We start from the raw sequence: 21,514 nt of genomic DNA, 5'->3' as shown, positions 1-21,514 counted from the left end.
ACTGAGACTTAGCTGTCAGGATTATTCTGAGGATTACTGACACGGAAGCATTCGATAACGATAAACAGTGACAGGTCTAGCTTTTCAGTCACTAAGTATCTACTAAGCCCTCACCGAGTGCCAAGCACTGGCCTAGGCACTGGGGACCAATGAACAAATCCCAAACGCTGGCCTTCGTGGGGCCTGTGACAGCCTAACCACACTGAACTACAGGAGGTTCTCTCGCCTCCGGAAACTTCCGCTACGGTTCCCCCCCCCCATGGCCGACTCCTAATTACGCTTCGGCCTCGTCTTAGCCATCACTTCCTCCACGAGCCGCCCCTAACCGTCCTGACTGAATCAAGAGCCATGCGAAGCTGTGTAAAAGCAGCCCCATTCCACTCCTACCACAGAACTTACGGCTTTACCTTCTAGTTGCCCAATGATCCACCCACTTCCTCATCGGACTGTCTTCTGAGGATTCGCTGCTGACACCTCAGTACCCAGCACAGAGCCGGGCAGAGTGAATGCGCAGAACTACTTGTTAAAAGAATCGCTGAGGATGTGCGAGCCACGGCCCCGGGGAGAAGTCCATACCAGAATCTGCTTCCTCTCGGTCAAGCTGCCCACATGAAACTCTGAAAACGAACAAATCAAGCCACACAAGTACATACCCAGAGGATGATTCTTGTCTTTGCATTTTTCTTTGAATTCAAGGATGATCTTTTTCATAAGCTCATCAACGGCTGCGTTGGACGGCGCACACACCAGGACGCGGTTCTGCTTGATCTTGGCGTTGGAGTTTTCATCGGAATGCCCCTTCCTCGGGTTCTACGGTTTGACACACACACCAAACAAATAGAAACCACGATGAGGTCCAGGATGCAGTTTTGTAAGTTTTTTCTACTTCCACGTATGTTTGCAAGTTCCCCTTGTAAAGAATTAAAAATAAAAGCATCTACATCTTACAGTGACACTCAAATTACTCTGGCATGAAAATCTTCTCATAACTTCTTTGAGCCTGACCTTACTATCCACTTTTTTTACTCAATACTCAATCCAATCAAAATGTAGCCCAGGAAGCCATTCCACACAGCCTCCCGGTATTCGATGTGACCTAGAATAACCTATAATAAAGCCAGGAGACCACCGTGCTGGCCTCTGGGTTTAGTTTCACCCAAGACAGCATTTCCTGCTCTTTTTACTTCTTATAACTTTCTCACCCTCTGCCACCCACTTCGCCGATCAAGTTCCACACACCACCAAAGAGATACACAGAAGTGAAAGGAAAAGGCACATTAGTACTTATTGCCACGCCAGTTAGTTCAAGTTCACGGATGCACTGAGGCACTCACACACACTCTACCTCTGTCAGGAGGCGGTAAAGGAGGCCAACAATAGTTTTCGATTTTCCTGTTCCAGGTGGTCCATGAATCAGACAGATCTTGGCAACTGATGGGGAGTGTTTCACCATAGCATATGCAGTTTCTATCGCTTTCTTTTGGTCTTCATTGAAATCTTTCAAGTAGGCAGTCTACACAGAAGACATTACGGAGAATGAGGTATTCTTCCTGTAAGGATCAGGCAAGATCCCACAGCAACCTTTAATCTAAAAACCACTTTCCACGACTGGAAAGAAAGTGACTTACACCATATGTGCATGTTGACTTCAGCCCACCTACAAATACTATAACTGTATTTTTATTTGTGAGCCTTATAAAGATGATAGCAATAAACTGTCTACACTTTTCTTCTATTTATTCTTTGGTTCTTTCCATTTTAGTCAATTCTCTCCTTAGTAAAAACCTTCAAAGACTTTCTTCCCTCCCACACAATATAATGGAAAGAGCATGACTTTGGGTCAGATGAGTCGAAACCTCAGTTTCACGCACAAGCTAGGTCTCTTAAATCCTAACCTCCCTTAGCCTCAGCTTTGTCATCCGTTAAATCTGGGACGGGTGAGAATTGACTGAGATAATACACGAAAACCCTAGCACACAGCAGGGGTTCAAAAATATTCCTTTTGCCTTTCTCTGGGTTAACTTGCTGGCACTTACACACAGCACTAACAGTGAGATAAACGTGTCACACAGAATGACAACTTCATCTTCAGACTTGCCACAATACCACTCGATTATCCTCCTCCTGAATTTTAATGACCTAACCTTAACTAGGCTGGTCGGCCAACATTTGACGGTTGCTCTTCAAGCACATTTTCAATTCTGTACTATTACCTTCCTCCTCGTGAGGTAAGCTAGCTACGCTAATCTACCTCCGCAATATGGAAGAAAACCAAGCACTAACAACATGCCTGGGCGCACAGTGAATATGTCTTTGTGGCAGACACCCAGGAATACGGAGCAGATAAGCACAGCACAGTGCTTTAACATCCCGCCAGGAAGTTTCTGACCTTCCCTGGTAGCATACAATCATCACTCACAATTCTCTCCGACGCCGTATTCAGTAAATCTTTCGTACAGAAGTCCATGGGGTTTGGATTCAGGATAGCTCTGGCCAGCTGGTTCCGACCACTCAACAAACACATGGCTTTTAACTTCCTTTGTGTAGTTACCAGAGAACTGATTACAATACATTTCACAAATTCATTTAAATTGACTGGCAAATTATCTTGACTCTGGATGAAAAGGGAACACTCAGACTTTCCATTGCGCACTATTACCAAGAAAGAGAAAAGCAATTTCAGTTACCAGTGAATAACAGCATCCAGTTAAAAACGTTATTCAGAATTAGGTATAACTGTCTTTGGTATGACATGTGATTTAAATAATTCAATAAATATTTACTAAGTGCCTCCTAAGAACCAGGCAATGTTCCTGTGCTCAAGAGGCTTACTTTTCCGGAGAGGGAGACAGGTGCTAAGTAGGTGCTACAAAGAAAGCAGACAAAGGGGGTGGGGAAAGGATGAGGGATGTGAGGGGGGTACAAATAGCTTACTGTTGACCAGAAGCATTACCAGTAATATAGTCGATTAACACCTATTTTGTATGTTATATGTACTATACACTGTATTCTTACAATACGTTAGCTAGAGAAAAGATGTCATTAAAAACATCGTAAGGAAGAAAAAACACATTTACGGTATTTATTGAAATAATCCACCTATATGTGGACCCACACAGTTCAAACCCATGCCATTTAAGGGTTGGCTGTGGACAAACACATGGCTGGGAAACTAAAAGATGAGCTGACCCGACAGCCTCTCTGCGACGTCTCACTACTGACTTACTGACTGAAGTGCGGCGGAACTTGTGAATATAACCACAGTGATAGGCCTGGGACTCCTTCAGGGGATTTCTCCCCATGTCCTTCTTCTCTCCATTCAGTCTTTCAGGAACCAAAAACACCAAATCATTCTCCTTTGGATGAAGCTGTTTAGCTAGTTCAGATTCGTCAAGATAAACTATGAAACAATAAGAAGTCAGCATTTAGTATAACAGAATTATTTTAAATAAGATTAACTTAAAGGAAACTAAACCCTGTACTAAGTTCAAGCACTGGTACAGCAGCACTAAAGGACGTTGCATATACTTCAGAACGGAAATCGAAGACAGTCAATATTTTCAAATGTTGATTATACAATATTATAAAATGTTTCTTAAAAACTGCTAAAAAGCCAAAATAGACATTTGAAATATCTATTGAAACTACAGAACTTGACAAATCAAGGATGCACATTGTAAGTTTAAATCTAACTACTAAAATAGCAAACCAAGTATAAACTAAGGTATAGTTTCCAAAACAGAAGAAAAAATGAAAAGTTGTTTTTAAAAATGGAAAAAAATTTTAGTATTCAATCAAAACAAAAGAAGGTAATAAATTTAATATACGCGTGTAATTAGACTCCTTTGTTTCTATTTTTCATTTTACACGTTGCTTTTTTATTCACCTCCATTGATTTAATAGCTTGAGTCCCATATACGGAGAGCTCTTCAAGACTTGTAGGTTCCTTGCTAAGCAGCTCAGGAGCTAACACGAAGGAGCCAGTTACAATGGATTGAAAGAAAAGTGTATTTCAGTCAATGCATTTGAAATAATTTTTAAAAAGTTCACTGGTCAACATCACTGCTTGAAGTGAATAACTCATTATTTCGAAAACTGGTCCAGAGTCAACTACTTCTTCTACCTTTATTTATGAAATAAAACACTGAGTAACCAAACAACAGGGAGAAATTTCTCTTTATAGAACTAGTCCAGCTAATAAGTGAAGAAATGAACAAATAAAAATATCACCATTTTGTGTCCTTTAGTAAATTAATTAGCCAAAACATTAAGCATCAACAGCTGTAAATGTTACAAAAAGAGAAATCGGACATCATGAACCTCCTGATGAAAGAAAATACCACCACTTATGAAATAGTTTGGGGCCAGAAATAATAAATCAAACTTGAATCTGATCAGACCTCTAGATCCAATTACCAATTTACAGGAAATGCAGAGGATAGAAAAACATACTATAACACAGGGGGACTCAATCAGCAAAATCCAGACAGTGGGTAACGCTACAGGATCAATGACCTAATTTCCTCAACAAATAAATTACAAAGAAAAAAAATTGAGAGCATTATAGTTAAAAAAAGATATAACAACCAGTGTCAATTAGTGAACCTAATTTGGAAATTAAATCAAACAGGATGAAAAATTTTATGAGGAAAGGGGAAATTTAAACAGTGACTAGCTATCTGATACTAAGGAATTGTTAATATTTTAGCAATAAAAATTATTTTATTATGAACTTTTTAGGTCTGTATCCTTTAGATATATTCACTGAAATAAAATTAAACATGACCAAAAGAAAATTTAACCAAAGATAATCTGCAAAACCGCTCCATTACTGAAAGTAAATACAAATAATTGAAGACACATACCTTACGCATTAAAAAATCAATACTGTATTAGAAAGATGTCAATTCTTAACAAATTTTCACTTTTTTCCTCTAAAATTTATATGGGATTACAAAGGACTCTAATAACCAAGGCATTTTTAAGACAAAACACGGTAGGAGGGCTTGTTTGATGGATAGTAAAACGTATTACAAAGCTACACTAAGTGACCAAGCAATGTGACACGGGCACAAGGCAAACGGCCCAATAAGAAACGAGTCCTGAGGAAGGTCCACGCGTTAAATGCCACTAGATTTATGACAAATACGGCATCGCAGAGCACGGAGAAAAAATGGTCTTCTCAATAAACAGCATTGGAATAACTTCATCTTCATCTGGAAAAAAATTCAACACGACCCCTACATCTCACTCATGCACAAAAATCGACTGCAGGTTGATAAAATAATCAATGATCCAGAAAAAGGGTCGGCAAATGTTTTCTGTAAAGAGCCAAAGCTTTTCTCTACAGGCCACGTACGGTGTGTGTAGTATGTTCACCGCATCTTTTTTTCGCAGCCCTTTACCAATGTAAAAACCTTCCTGTAGGGCAATACAAAACAGGATATGGGGCAGATCTGCCAACTGGGTTTGCTGACACCTCTTCTAGATGTTAAGATAATATATTTACAACCTGCAACAGGGAACAAAGGTTTCTTAAATGAGTCACAGAGCACTAACCACAAAAAAAAGAACACCCCCACACACACACACACAAAACAAGACATTTAACAGAAAATCAACAAGAGCCTTCAACAGGCACTTTCCCCAAAGAGGTTACTGAAGCATTTTCTAAATGTATGAAAAGGTGCTCAACCCCACTGATTATTACAAAGGCTATTACAAAATAAAACCACAAAAGGCCATCAATACACACACACCAATCACCGCAATTCACATGACAGTCAATACAAATGTGTGGGTGAAGACATGGAGCAGTGTGACTTGTCACACACTGCGGGTGGGGGACATGCTTTGTACAACAGGCTTGGCATTACCCACCCAAGGTGAATCAGCCAATCCACTCTGGGTATGAGTAGACTCAAGCAAAAAGCCCTCACGAGAACACTAAGAGACACGAGAATGCCCAGTGGCGTTACCCATAAAACGCTGGAAGAGCTGACACAGCAGGTCCTCCTAGCGCATCCTCCATCCTGGGGATGGACTTGGGGGGAGCCCTTACAGAGGACAAAACTGCTGAAAAAAGTGTCTATGAGCAGCAAAACTGTGCGATATTCACACAATGACGTATTACCACAGCAATGAAAAAAACAAATATGCGCACAAAACTGATGAGCTACAGACATGTTAAATGAGAGAAGCCAGACACAAGAGTGATAAATGCTAAGTGATTCTATCATATGATCAAGAGAAATGCCAGATAAATTAGTGATTTAAATATTTAAAAATATAAAAATAGTGCAAGAAAATGTAAAAGTATTTATATGATTTCTAAGACCAAAGTCAGAACTATAAAGAAATAAATATGGTAGTTTTGAATATGTGAAGATAAAAACTGTCTGTGCCTCAAAAACTACATGTGAAATTAAATGAAAAAATACGACAATGAATACAAATTAAGAAGAAAACAACCCCCCTAATAGGACAAAGGACGAAGGGCATGGACAATTATCCTTATCCCCCAAACTCAATAATACAAGTGACCAGTAAAGACCCGGGACAAAAACCACAACCTCAAAGATACACATTTCCATATAATAAAATTGAAAAAAAAGTTTAAACTAACAAATGAGGGCGACGTACACTCTTACATCCAATGTTAGAAGTGAAACTGATATTCCTTCTTATATGAATCAAAAGTCTGAAAATGTGTATCTGTTTGACGTAGCAAACAGATTTACTCAGAGTGTTTCTAATAGTGAAAAACTGTAAACAATGTACAGGTCTAACTAGAAATGACTGGATAAATGGACTATGAAATACGCTTACAATGGAATAACAAAAATATTAAATATACTGTCATTATTTAATACCTCTGAAAAGACATCTACAATATTTTAAATGAAATTAAGTCAAATGTAAGCTTCATGAAGGCAGGCGTTTTGTTTTCTTTATAGCTAGGCACCCAGCATCTAGAGTCATACAGTATCAGACAGTATATAAATAAAGCCAGTAAATGTTTGCTGAATAAATGAATGGCCACAAAATAGGCAAAATGACCCCCGTCCACCCCCACCTGCCACACACACAATTCACACAGGCCAACAGAAGCCTGACAGTAACATACACGCTATGCTCATAGCGTTACCTCTGCGTAACGGGAATTGTGGGTGATGTTTATTTTACTGCTGGCTAATATTATCTGAATGTTCTACATTGAATATATACTACCTTTCCCCAAAAATATATACACATGCTTCTTTTCTTAGCAAAGAAAAAACATGGAGTAGGATGTTTTTTGGGGGGTGCGGGGTGGATTTATACTTTTTATTTTAAAGAGTTCTGAATGGTGGTTTATTTATAACTAATACATAAATGAGATAGTGTTTCACATATCAGGAAGATTTACGCAGAATCTATAACCACTATTATTATAACCCCCCACCCCTCCCTGATCAAGCCCCCTTCACTCAGCCTCTCTCCCATGTCCAGCTTCCATGGACACTTTGGCCTGTGGTTTTCTAATTACAGAATGGTTAAGCTAAATACTTCTTATATTTATAACCGTCCTGGTAACTACCCGCATTAATTAACACTATAAACACTCTTTGTTAGAGCTTACAAATTTAGCTTAGGAAACCGATGTCCCAGAAAAGTCAAACGATGATAATGTTTCTGCAAACAGCAATCTCCGATTATTATACGATATGTTCCAAGTTACATAAGAAAGGACTTACCCACAAACTCCCAGTATTTTTTATAATCTGCAGGGAATTTTCGTAAACGCAGCTGATGGAGTTTGTCTTTATTTGGAGAGCTGCCCCACTCCTGTGCCACCTATACAAAGCAGTAAAAGCAAATTAAGAAAGCAAGCACATTCTGGAGAGTCAATACTAAAGCGCAAAGTTTCCAAAGTAAGCAATAGTAAAATCCAGAACTTAGAATCTCAGGTGACAGAAACACTCCAAATTAATTTGGGACTTCCAGCTTTCAGTTCCGCATGTAAGGAACTAGGAAGTCGCCACTCCATCCTAACAACAACTAAAAATCTGAACAAGCTGCAAATCAACAACTCTTCTTAGATTCAACCAGAGAACTGAGGTCACAGGGCAAATCGCTGCCCACAACCTGGACAGACAGGTGGGTACAGACAATCACAACTTACCTGAGCAGAACCGTTAAGTAGAAACCTGTGTCAGGACAAGAAAACCTGAAGTGTAACTGTCAAAGTGCTGGACACTCAGCATGGACAATTCCAAGTGTTAAAAACTCGGGGGACACAGTCATAAGGGCGCCCCACACTTTGGTGAGTTTTACCTCTAGGAGCTCTACCAGGACCTCACTGAATATGGGGAGAAAAATCCCTTTGCTTCCAGCAGGGAGAGGAGAAAAGAAACCATTCTGAAATACACCAGAGCCTTCGGAGCTTCTTAACAAGGCTTGCTCTATGGGGAAATACCAGAGCCTCACTGCTGGCGTTTTATCAGTACCTGATACACTTGGGGGAAGAGAGATAATCAACTTGGGCCCATTCCAGCCATCCTGTCCCACCTAAGGAGGTGGGGGAACCGACAAACGCACAAGGTTCACAGTGCAGAGGCACAGGCTCATTAAATGACAGAGCCCTTAACATAGGACAACAGAACACGTCCCCCTTCCCCACAGCTCACATTACTAAAGGCCTATTTACTGCTGTTCCTTTTAACCAGTATATCATGTCTACCTTTCAACAAAAATTACAAGGTGTACTCAAAGGCAGGACTCACAGTCTGAAGAGAGGGAGCAAGCAATAGAACCAGAGTCAGATATGGCAGGGGTGTTGGAATTATCAGACCAGAAATTTTCAAAACTGTAACATGTGAAGAGTTTAATGGAAAAAGTAGACTATGCAAGAATAGATGAATAATGTAAGTGGAGAGATATAAATTCTAAGAAAGAATAAAAAAGAAATACTAGAGATAAAAAACATTGGAACAGAAATGAAGAATAAGAACGCCTCTGATGGACTCATTAGTAGACTGGACATGGGTGAGGAAAGACTCTCCGAGCTTCAGGCTACAGCAATTGAAACTACCAAAGCTGAAAAGCAGAGAGAAAAAAACAAAAAACAAAAACCTAGGTGAAAAACAACAGAATATCCGAGAACTGTGAGGCAACTGCAAAAGGTACAACGTGCATATAATGGGAACACAAGAAGAAAGAGAGGAAGGAACAGAAGCAATATTTGAAGCAATAATGACTGAGTTTCCCCAAATTAATGTCAGACACCCAATCACAGATCCAGGAAGCTCAAAAAACACAGAGCAGAATAAATGCCAAAAAACCACACCAAGGCATATCATAGTCAAAAGTCAGGAATATGACATATCAAAAATAAAGAAAAATCTTGAAAGAAGCCAATAGGAAAAACAACAACACCTTACCAATAGAGGACAGAAGATAAGGATTACACCGGACTTCTCAACAACCATTCAAACAAGAAGTGAGTGGAGTGAAATATTTAAACTGTTGAGAGAAAAAAAACACCAGCCTAGAATGCTGAACCCTGCAAAATTACCCTTCAAAAGAGGAGAATTACTCTCTCAGACAAACTAAAATTGAGAAAATTTGTCACCATTAAATTTATCTTGCAAGAAATGTTAAAAGACCTTTAGGGAGAAGGAAAATTTTATAGGTCAGAAACTTGGATCTAGATAAACAAAGGAAGAGCACGGAAGGAGGAGCAAGTGACGGTAAAACTTCTGTTACTTATACTTAGTTGATCCAATAGACAGTTTATTCAAAGTAGCAACAATGTATTCAATTACGTATGCTTATGTATACATATACATGCTTATTATGCTTACGTATAAGTGAAATAAATGATAGTAATGATACAAGGGATGGGAAGGAAGAATTAGAAATCTTTTGTTGTTATAAGGTACTCACACTGCCCATGAAAGTGGACATGGATTATTTGTAAATATATATTGCAAGCTCTAGGGAAACCACTAAATGAAGTTAAGTGCTAAGGAAAAAGAGAAAATAGATAAAACACTCAATTGAAAACCACAAAAGAGGGTGGCTGATTGACTCAGTGGTTAGAGCACAGCAGCTTCTAACACCAGTTCAACTTCCACATGGGCCAGTGAGCTGTGCCCTCCACAACTAGATGGAAAACAACTTGACTTGGGAGCTGAGCTTCCCCAACAACTAGACTGAAAACAACTTGACATGGAGCTGATGGGTCCTAGAAAAAAAATCACACTGTTCCTCAATATTCCCCAGTAAAAAGATAAGAGGGGGAGGGGGAGGGGGAGGGGGAGAAAAGAAGAGAAAGAAAGAAATCCCAAAGGCAGAGAAAGCATGGAAGACAAATACAGGAGAAAGGAACAAGAGCAATAAATAGAAAGTAGTAACAAATATGGCAAAAATTAATCTACTGGTATCAGGAATCACCTTAAATGTCAATGGTCTAAATATACCAAATAAAAGATTATCAGAATAGATTAAAAAAATAACACCCAATTATATGCTGTCTACAAGAAACTCACTTTAAATATAGACACATTTATAGGTTAAAGGGATGGAGAAAGATAAAACACGCTAATGGTAATCAAAAAGAAGTGGGATAGTATCACACAGGGCAATTTACACGTTTCTTAACACCTCTACACCCTGTTAGCAGATACTGTTGCCAGTAGAAGAAACTGAGAGCATTCCAGTAACATGCCCAAGGCAATAAAGCTAGTGACTGACAGCTAAAGCCAGATAGGATTTTGAAAAAACTTCTCATTGTCTACATTTCAACCGTGCACAAGAGAAGAAGCAATTTTAAAAAAAGAAAGGGGAGTAGCTATATTAATTTGTGACAGAGCAGACCTCAGGGCAAGGCAAGTGATCAGGGATAAAAAGGGGCATCACAAAATGACAAATGGGTCAATATTCCAGGAAGTCATGATAAGCCTTCATATGCATGTGCCTAATAACAGCATCAAACTAAGGGAGGCAAAAACTGATGGACCTGCAAAAAGAAATAGATCAACCCAGTGTTTTAGTTGGAGACTAACACTCTATCAGAAATGGACTGGTCCAGCAGGCAGAAAATTAGTAGACATAGTTAAATTCAAAAGCACCCTCCACCAGCCTGATATAAATGCCATCTATAGGCTACTTCAACCAACAACAGCAGATTAAATATGCAGATTAAATATGCATTCTTCTAAAGCTCACACCGGACATTCACCAAAACAGACCCCCCCTCCCCCCGGTCATAAAACACATCTTAACCAATTTAAAAGGACAGCAAATAACGCAATGTCTGCCTTCGGACAGAGAGCTGGGCACAAACTCCATCCCTCAGTCTCACCAGCCACATTCCCAGGCCCAGCAGCCCCCTGGGGCCACTAAACGGCACACTGCAGCTAGAAAGCATCTCCAGTAAGCGTGAGCACTGGTGGGCAGCACTGAGAACAGCACTCCCGGCAAGTCCAAATGACCCAGACTGGTGCAAATTCTCACCAGCACGTCATCCTGCCAACTTCTAAACCTCTGCACCCATTTCCCAAAACCTCAAATTCAGAAGCACCCGTGAGGATCTTCTGAGAAAGAAAGGGGACAATCCCAAATTTAGAAAGAAGACTACTTGTGTAAATAAGTCGTTCTGGTTTTCAATTAGGAAAAAAACTAACATAAATTACCTTTTGGGCTTGAGTGTTTTATCTAAATGTAACAGTTTAGTTGTTAAGTATTTAAATCTACAACTGGGGGGCCGGCCTGGTGGCTCAGGCAGTTACAGTTCCATGCTCCTAACTCCGAAGGCTGCCGGTTCGATTCCCACATGGGCCAGTGGGCTCTCAACCACAAGGTTGCCGGTTCAACTCCTCGAGTCCCACAAGGGATGGTGGGCTCCACCCCCTGCAACTAAGATTGAACACGGCACCTTGAGCCGAGCTGCCGCTGAGCTCCCGGATGGCTCAGTTGGTTGGAGCGAGTCCTCTCAACCACAAGGTTGCTGGTTCAACTCTCGCAAGGGATGGTGGGCTGTGCCCCTTGCAACTAGCAACGGCAACTGGACCTGGAGCTGAGCTGCGCCCTCCACAAGTAAGATTGAAAGGACAACAACTTGACTTGGAGAAAAGGCCTGGAAGTACACACCATTCCCCAATAAAGTCCTGTTCCCCTTCCCCAATAAAATCTTTTTTAAAAAAAAATCTACAACTGGCCTTCATCAATGATGAAACTTATTATCCAAGACTACCGGTGCCATGATGGAAAATACAAACAAAATTAAAGCAAATGTGGTGACTACATTTTAAGACACACAAGGTTTCAAAAATGTCCCTCCCACACATCCTTTTCTCAGAAAGTTTGAAGGATATGCCTTACTACACTGAGGGCTCATGCAAGGAAGACACCTGGGGTACAGGAGACCGATCCAACACAGGAAAGGAAATGCAACCCCAGGATGAGGATGGCATTTCAGGATAACCACGGTAAATCCAGATTACTGGATGTGTCTGATCATAACGACCGTTAAAACATCCAAAAGAGTCTGAAGCTAATTTAGCAATAAGTATACAGGAAACTAAGTAAATGAAACAAATCCAGAGAAAACAAAGAGTTGGGAAGGAAAGGAAAAGTAGTTATAATATACTACTTGACTTAGCTGTGCACAACTTTTATATAGTCAAAACAATAACAAACACTGACCTAAAATTCCAAGACAACTCCATTGTGAGAATGAGGGAACAGGAAAGGTGTGTGAGTGAAGGTAGGGCTGGGAGAGAGCGGACTTCCTGTAGCAGAAACTAACAGAAAATGTCTAAAGCTGAAAAATGAACAAGTCACAATAGTGGCATGTTATTCAGAAATATAGAAGTATCAAAAGGATCCATTAAGAATCAAAAATGGTTACTTGGGGGGGGGGGTGCCTGCTGTTTTTTATAATGGGCCTTACAGAAGTATTTGACTATTTTAAACTTTGTACAAATGAAACTTGCGCTCATTACTTTGAAAAGACTAGGGCTACAAAAATGTCCTGAAAGGAAGAAATCTTAAAAAGGAATATAGAGTGGGGCGGCCGGTTAGTTCAGTTGATTAGAGCATGAGCTCTTAACAACAAGGTTGCTGGTTCGATCCCCACATGGGCCACTGTGAGCTGCGCCCTCCACAACTAGATTGAAACAACTACTTGACTTGGAACAGATGGGTCCCGGAAAAACACAAACAAATAAAAGTTTAAAAAATAATTTAAAAAGGAATATAGAAATACCTCTACATGCAGAGAAAAATAAAATCAGAAATGTGTCTGTCCTAAACATATGGGCTATGAATGACGTCTAAGCAATTTAGTGCTTTCCAGCAAGAGCAAAAGGTTAAAGAAAAAAATAAGCTTCAAAATGAATAACATTTCCCCCAGCTTATTTTACTGTACGTACTGCTCACTGAGCTAACAATTGTTCTCTGAGAAGAAAATTCTTCTAATACAAATATTTCACTTTGTGTTACAGACAGAGATTGAGGATTGTCAATGAGGTGTTTCTAAGGCTTCAGAAAACACTAGTAAATAATTAAGTCTTAAAAACAATGGCTAAAATTTGGGGCATGAATTGATATGAGAGATTCAAGGGCACCCTCCAGATGTACTGATATGCTGTCTAGAAGGCACTGACCTTGACAAGGGTCACCAATACCCTGGACCACCTCCTACTGCAGCAGGTGTGCCCCTTTGGGCCGTACATTTCTTTTGTCAACACACTTGACCTTAGTGTCTTTGCACTCCCTCTGCCTGGAAACTTGACCTTCGTGTCTTTGCACTCCCTCTGCCTGGAATCTACTTCCCATGGCCGAGTCCTTCTGCTCTCGGTGTAAACACGCTGCTCACAGCAGCTGTCTGACTTCTCAGTCTAAAGTGCCCTCTCTCCCGATCACACGACAGCCCTCATCCCGATCGGAGAGGACCACTCCCAGATGGCACAGGCCGCGTCTGTCTCGCTCCCTTTACCTCCCAGGCCTGTACAGCACGCGGCGGGTATCAGGCACCCAAATACCTGTCAAGTGAGTGAACACATGAATACTGACTTCAGTGTGCTTGGTTTTGTTTTTAAGTCTTACCACATACTTGGGTTTGGGTTTTTTTGCTTTTTAAAAAATTTGAAAAAGTAAAAATCCCTTACTGTTTTGAGAACACCAAAACACCCTTCAAAATGCTGTTGGATGCTGACACTAAGGAATTATGAGCTGTGTTTCTGAGGTGAAGACCTCAGTGGGAATCCTGTATTTTATTTGGCACTCGTCAGGGAGGACGAGACAAGGACCGGACGTGGTGGGAGGGGGGACAGCTACAGGGAAAAAGCAGGTGCTACGATGAGTAAGAAATGGGAAGGACAGAGCGTTAGGAGAAATTCAGGATATATTGCTTTGTTCTGTTCATTGTAATTTACCCTTTGCCAACCTCCTCAAGAAAACTTGAGTAAAGGTCTACATTACTTTTCAAAAAATAAAATAAAATGGATGTGGGAGACTGTCTCCTCTGAGAAGTCTTCCCCTCCCTTTGCACTGAAAACCATTTCCTCCTGGGCTACCCCTGAACTTGGTGCATTAGCACTCTGAATTGTCTGTAAGCTCCAGAGAGCAGAGGTTAAGAAAATGTTTCCCCTGTACCACCACCAGCTTCTAGAACAGTGTCTGGCACAAATGTCTGTTCAACGTGAAACCTACAAGCTACATCTCAATCACAGTGAGGTCCGTATTGGCCCCTGGACTCTATCACTCAGCATGGGAAAGAGAAGCGACTTCCAAGTCTGTACAGGTACAGAATTAAAACACATACTTACGGTTTCAAACGTATTCAGTATCAACAAAGGGAAAAACACATCCAAATAATCTCCATAATCTTGAAATCTGACAGGCACGGGTCTTGAGATGGCCTGACAAAGACCTGCTGGGGGCCCACACTGATCGAAGTTCACGAACATTTCGTATTTCCATTTTAAGATCTCTTTAAGGAAGGCGTCAGAGATGGACTGTGACGAAAAGAGAATATTTACTGGAGAGGCCGAGAAAGGTTTCCTCTCACCCAGCGGGAGTTTATAACCTTGCCTGTTGGAGTTGCTTGGAGTTGGAGAGCGAAGGACGTTGCACGAACTCTTCGCTTCCCCCACTGGTTTCTGAGACACCATACAGGCTGGCAGTGGCGCTTTCAAAATGGACTGGACCCCATTTGCCTTATTTTTTATAGCTGGGGCATTTTCCAAAGACCTGGAAAGATGAGCAGTTCGTGAGGTGGTACTTGAGCTAAAAATCTTCGTTGTGGAAGGTCTCAATGGTTTCAATGCAGACAGAGGCAAGGCAGGTTTTCGAAACACGTCTTCATCGGCTGCTTTAGTTTCAGTGTGTTTTGGGCAGTACTCGCCCTGGTTTTTCATAGTTTCGAGACAATCTTTGTACTTACATGTTGTGCCACTCAAAGACTCCAACTGGGGCCGACTGAGAAAATCTTCAACCTGAACCGTCTCTTGTCCATGAACTACTTCGATGAGTTCATCCTCATTCTGCATTTGTGAACACAAATCCATGTCTTCAGGGTCACACTGTGTCAAAAATATTTTATCTTCCTCCATGTCACTACTGGGCTCAGGCTCTCCCTTTTGCAAAGCTGCCACCTCTAAGTGGACAGTTAGGTCACCTCCACCCGAAGGGTCCTCTGAAGTAGAGAGAGTTGTTTCATTCGTTGGTGTTCTCCCATTTAGCACCACAGAATTACACTGGTTCAAATGGTGAGGACTGCCAGTCACCTGAGAAACGTACTTTGCTTTCATAGGTTCCTGTTCAAAAGAAACACGTTTTGGTAATTTAGCAATTACCTCAGCTCCTCCTTTACTACTGGAACCTGACCGGTCTGATCTGGGCACAGAAATGTCAGCACTCGATGCTGCATGTGGCCCTGCTCCTGTAGTAACCTTCCTCTCATCAGAAAGTCCTGGTCTATTTTGCTGTGATTTGGGTCGCACCTGCCTCTGCAACTGAAAACCCTGACTCTTAAGCAGTTTCTTATTTTTGCCAGGAAGAGTCTGAGGAGAAATTAGCTTAGTCTTTTTTCGGGTATCAACTACTCCAACAGTTTTGCCGTGGTCACGTAACTGACCTATACAGTCTAAAGATCGCTGAGACAACTCACATACCTTACGAGGACGCTTTTTCAGACCAAGTTTCTCAGCTTTGGAAGCTGGTTCCGGACACTGGCGAAACTTCTTTGGTGGCACGATAGCAGGAGTTGTCCTACAACTTATGTAATTTGAACTTTTATTGTGCCCTTTTTTGGTATCTGAATGTGTTTTCTTAGGAGTTTTAGAAGCTGGGACTCTCCTACTGCTTCTAGAATAACCGTGAAGCTTTGGAGACGACTTCTCTAGGGGAACTGTGGTGCTTCTCTGAATACTTGATCTGGCAGTTGTGGTCCTTAAGTCTATACCTTTACGATCATTTCTGGTCAGCTGTCCCTTATCAGACTGATCCTCCTTTCTGTCATAAGATGAAGGCCTTAAAGGAAAACCCTCGTCCTTAGGTTTTTCACATTGTTTTCGCTTTGGTTTTTTTACCTCAATTCCACAAAATACCTCAACAGACATCCGACTGCTCTGTGGTCCTGCATGCTCTTCAACACCCTCTGCTCCTTCTGTAGTAACTTCTTCGGACATAGGATAATCTGTGTCATAACCCCAATCATTTGTGATATCAACCATATGGGTCAACCATGAGTTTTTTCCATCCCCTTGCACTGAATTCTTATTGTCTGGTTTCTGATCTTGCCACACTGAAAACACATCCTGTTGGCTTTCAAACTCAAAAAGCTGAGATTCACATTCATCAAACAGTGAAGGGGAATTTGTATTTTCTTTCTTTATTAGTTTCCTATCCACATTCATATTAGCTATTGAAGTATGCTGCTGTGGACATTCTTTCTTAATGCATATTTTATCTTGTTTAATAATGTGTTTCTCAAAATCAAGAATTCTTTCATCATCATCACCATCATCATCAGAATCTGAAATAATAATAATTTGTCCATGGCAGGTTTCTCCGACATTCTTTCGGTTGGCTGTGAAACTTCTTTTGTCTTTTACTTTTCTTTGCAGCTGGGATGAGCGTTTTTGAGGTGAATCTGATGGAAACTTATTAACACCGGCTTGAGCTCCTAAAGATAATTTGTGGAGGTCTATCTGAGCATCTGTTAAGGTATCAGACTTGGGACAGCTGCTAAGGGTCTGTTCTCTCGACTTAGAAGAAACCCGATCGGTACTCTTGCTCATTTCTTTATCTCTTGATTCAAGTACAGTCACAGGATCTTTAAAGGAAGATGTTTCATGCACGAAAGTACTGGTCATTTCTGTAAATGAGATCAAATCTTTATCAGTATGACATTCCTGTATTTGACAATCGTATTCATGGGAAGAGAAAACATCTAACTCTTCATTCTTCAATTGTTTCTTTTTCAGCAACAAACTGTTATGAGATTTTTGTTCTCCATTTTTATCATCCAGAATACCATCACGGTCTAAAGAGAGATTGTGGAGGAAGCTATCCCCTTTCTGACCTCCTGTAGTTTTCCTGGAATAGAAATTCTCCATGTCAGATACAGTCAGGTTTCCCTCTGATTTCATAGCATTATCAACCGAGGTACTTTTCCTGTATTGCTTTATTACATGTGATAACTTAGCACAGATTTCATCTTTCTGGGCCTCACTTTTTGCTTTTGAGGTTTCACCAATATCATTCTTTGAAGAGAAATCCTCATTTGATGTGGACACCTTTTCCAGAGAGTCAGTGCTAGAATCAGTCAACAAACATGGTGACATCATTATTCCTCTTCCCCTGTCACATCTCCTTTCTGGACCATTTCTTAAAGGGCAGTTCTGTGGTATATATGAGGAATTGTTATTTACAGACTCCTGCTTCACTGTATGTCTTTTAACTTGATCGTGAGATCCTTCAGTGAAAAGGTTTTTACTACTCTGCTTTAAGCATGACTCAGCTGAGAGATGGTCTTCTAGCTTTGAATCTTTTATATAATTTTGCTCATTATTCTCTTTCACAGTACTACTTGCTTTGCTCGACCCACTCTCTTGCACTTGATATGCATCAGCTTTCATTGGTTCCTTAGAAAATGTTGGGCTAGAACTTTCCAGACAGTACACGTTTTTATACTTCTTCCCAATGTGTTCACTTTCTTCTTTACAGCTACATGCAGGAGCGGGTTTGCACAGAGTCAGATCCACAAAAGCGTTACACTGTGGAACTTTGAATTTTATGTTTTCAATAATTTGCGTTAAACAAGTTTGTAACTCTTGGGTTTCCTGACTAGTCAGCTGCCAACCTAGAGATAAATTTCCTCGCAGGAATAAGTTGAGCTTATCCCAGAATTGCTTACAAAGAGTCTGCTGCCCAAGCTGATAACCTTCTTTAAGGAGACTTCGAATCAGCTGCACACAGGCAAGCTGTACAGAATTTGACGGCATCGAGTGCAGCGACACAGAGGACACCATCGGTGTTCCTTTGGAGCCACTGCTGAACGACTTCTCAGAGCTCCGTGCAAAGGCGCTGGTCGGCAGCTTGGCGCATTTAACCACAGCTTCCACCCACTTCTGGGCGCTAACCCACAGCAGATGCAAACATTTTTTATTTCTGTGGAGTTCAATCACTGACACCAAAATTAGAAAAAAGAATTCGGTGACTTTGTCACACACGACTACTTCCTCATTGAGAACACCTTTGACCTCGGAGTGCAGATGATGGATGACCAATACTATGTAAGCCACGCCCAAGTCCTTAAGGTCCATGAGGGACTGCACGAAAGGGATGAACCACAGAAACGTGCTATTATGAACACGCATGTCTTGACCAATATCTGACTGAAGCACACTGGCTAACGTTTCCATTTCTTCATACATGTTAGGACAATAGTCGGGGCAAATGGCTGATCTCCACCCTGAATCCTACAAGGAAAGAAATACTGACATTCAGATAAACAAGCATCATTCATGACAGGTTTAGCACACAAGTTGTAAAGAAGAAAATCTATGGCTCAATGTTCCTATTTTGGTTTACACATACACATAGCCCCCTTCCCCAGTAAAGTGAAAAATAGTTCAATTCTGAGGTTAAGGTTTCAGGAAAAGGTAAATTTACAGAGGCTCCATGTACTCTGACCTTACTTAGCTGGCTTCGCTTTCTAGTCACGTCACTTAGCTCCCCATCCTATACACTTTCCACTCTTCCTAACTGCACTTAAAAAAATGAATTTTCCAAAGTGGGCACATGGTAGTTAAAGTCCATTTTCCCCCATGCACAAGCCATCTGTTCAGTGAGACAGCCTGTAGGCAGAGGTGATTCAGAATAGCTACCTATCACAAAATCGGCAATTCAACTCACTGTGTAAAACGCTGTCTTACAATACAAAGGCAATACAATGTCATCTGAATTCTCAAAGTTTTATACCTTTTTGGTCTTTTCAGGATTGTAATTGTATACAATCTGGCTGCAAGTCACCATATCATCCAGATAGGACTCCGGTTCTAACTTGGTCCTTAAACATTAAGAATAAATAGAAATTACGGAAATGAAGAGGAAAAAAAAGAGAAAACCCTATTGTTCAGTAAGTTACAACAAACAGACTTCCTTATGGAGTTTTTACATCCTGACACACGAACGGAACTAACCTTACAGAGCTTTTCCGTATATTCTGGATCTCTCTTTTGTAGCTCACGTTGTTGATAATGGTTCGAAATGCCTCAAAAGGATCAATAAGTTGACCCCAGACCTTAGATCCAAGGCGATCCAGAATCACCATGAAACAGTGTAATGCTGGCCAGAAAGGATCCCCCCTCTCATCTGAAATACAATGAAGTCATTGCCCAATTACAAAACAATTAGAAGATACTAAACTATATTGAGAATGAAGCATTCTTTATCTCACTAGCAACAAAAACCAGAGCAACAAGTAATTTAACACAAAGCATTGCCAACTACAAGTTTTAAAAAGCTGGCAAATTTTTAAGTTGTTTTACATTTTTTTCAAGCACACTATATGCCTCTAAGAAATTTTTAAACAGGGAGCAAATTGAGACAGTTTAGGGAAACAACTTTCTCAGCATTTGCCACACCTGAAACGATCTTTCCTACTCAGCTCAACTTTTCCTACAACTTTTTACCCCCTTCCTTCAATAAATAACAAAAGTAGAGAGAAAAAGGGAAAAAAGAAAGAAAACCTTGGTATTTACAGATCTAAACAAAGCTCACATTACCAGAGAGTCTGGTTTACCATGACCTTGAGCTGTGTGTGACATCTGGCTGATGTAAAGGTCTGAATCCCTTCGCTAATGGGTAAGCAGAAATACACAGCCTTCATCCATCCATCTCAACATGGCTTTGTTGGTATCTACTTTTAGGAATTCCCATTACTCACAAGCTCTAACCTCCAGTCCTTTCCCTCTTTTCTATCAGATATGCAGTGGCAAGATACTGCTCTACTCAAAGACCTTCAATTGATGTCTTCCAAGAAAATTGAAAGCCCTTACAAGGTCAAGCACTTGTAAGAGTCCCTCTATTGTTTCCTTCCAGCTTTAGCTGTCACACTTCTGTAATCATTCCCTACCTATAGCAAAAACAGAGGGCTGGCTTTTTCCCAGATGAGAACCAGAATGCCTTCACTATTAGTACCACCAATCAAAATCCTATCTATCCTTCAAGCACAGCTCAAAAGCTTCCTCCGACATCAAACATTCCCAGCAATATAATCTCCAGTACTCCTCTGAGGTAAGTGCCTTAACTCTGTTACTGTAATGCTATTTAGTCACCCTAGAACTTTATGCTTCCTTTTCCTCAAGGCTTTTAGACTCTGCTTTTTTATCATACAGTCATTCGTGGAGACCTTCTCATATACTTTCTTAGCCTCTACTGCAGCTGACACACCACATTGTCTGGTAAGCTCTCAAATTAAGGAAAAATGCCATCAGTTAGGTGAAGACAATTAAGAAAGGTTTCTTAAAGACGTAATTCAAATTCTGAAGGTTAGGGGAGCTGGGTTAACAGAGGGAACCAAATGTTTTGTGCAAGGCACACAGAAAGAAATGAACAATTTATGTAGTAAATGCTGGTAAACTAATTAGTAATAACCTGAATCAGGAATAATCTAGCAAGAAAATACATGCCACCAGAAAGAACAACATTTTCTTATCTTAGAATCTCCCACAAAAGAGTTTATATCCATACTGCAGTTGCCTAAAGAAAAGTCAAAGTGGGAAAAAGTATATTCATTGTTTTCATAGGATCTGACATGCTTGGTGTTCACTGATTCATTCCCTCATAAAAAAGATTAGAAACACTTAAGCATAATTCCTCCCTTATCAGCTTGACACAACCACGAGCAAAAGAAAGTTGGAAGCCTAATAACCAACACGACTACAAGTTTTAGGCCCTATTTTCTAGCCTAGCCGAGCAGCACTATCCAAGAGGACTCGCCATGACGATGGGAATG

At 40.6% G+C, this 21,514-nt stretch overlaps 1 protein-coding gene across 8 annotated transcripts in view; it reads right to left on the bottom strand.

The window, feature by feature from the left end:
- The window catches only part of SETX (senataxin), a 59,894-nt gene that overhangs the window by 24,955 nt on the left and 13,425 nt on the right, over nucleotides 1-21,514 (bottom strand). For 6 of the 8 annotated variants that reach the window (XM_088793264.1, XM_088793269.1, XM_088793267.1 and 3 more), the window contains exons 8-15: nucleotides 19,698-19,869; nucleotides 19,477-19,564; nucleotides 14,817-18,974; nucleotides 7,737-7,836; nucleotides 3,227-3,400; nucleotides 2,420-2,652; nucleotides 1,346-1,513; nucleotides 654-810 (exon numbers count right to left, since the gene is read on the bottom strand). In XM_088793264.1, coding sequence (XP_088649390.1) covers nucleotides 654-810; nucleotides 1,346-1,513; nucleotides 2,420-2,652; nucleotides 3,227-3,400; nucleotides 7,737-7,836; nucleotides 14,817-18,974; nucleotides 19,477-19,564; nucleotides 19,698-19,869 — 5,250 coding nt within the window. The remainder of the gene's footprint in view (nucleotides 1-653; nucleotides 811-1,345; nucleotides 1,514-2,419; nucleotides 2,653-3,226; nucleotides 3,401-7,736; nucleotides 7,837-14,816; nucleotides 18,975-19,476; nucleotides 19,565-19,697; nucleotides 19,870-21,514) is intronic. The other 2 variants (XM_088793272.1, XM_088793273.1) reach the window with 2 other exon arrangements.

This window comes from Rhinolophus sinicus, chromosome 16, assembly GCF_057876585.1.
Source record: "Rhinolophus sinicus isolate RSI-liver-muscle chromosome 16, RSI-T2T, whole genome shotgun sequence".
NCBI lineage: Eukaryota > Metazoa > Chordata > Mammalia > Chiroptera > Rhinolophidae > Rhinolophus > Rhinolophus sinicus.
Note: the sequence above shows the minus strand (reverse complement) of the source record. Positions and strands in the feature narration are given on the sequence as shown.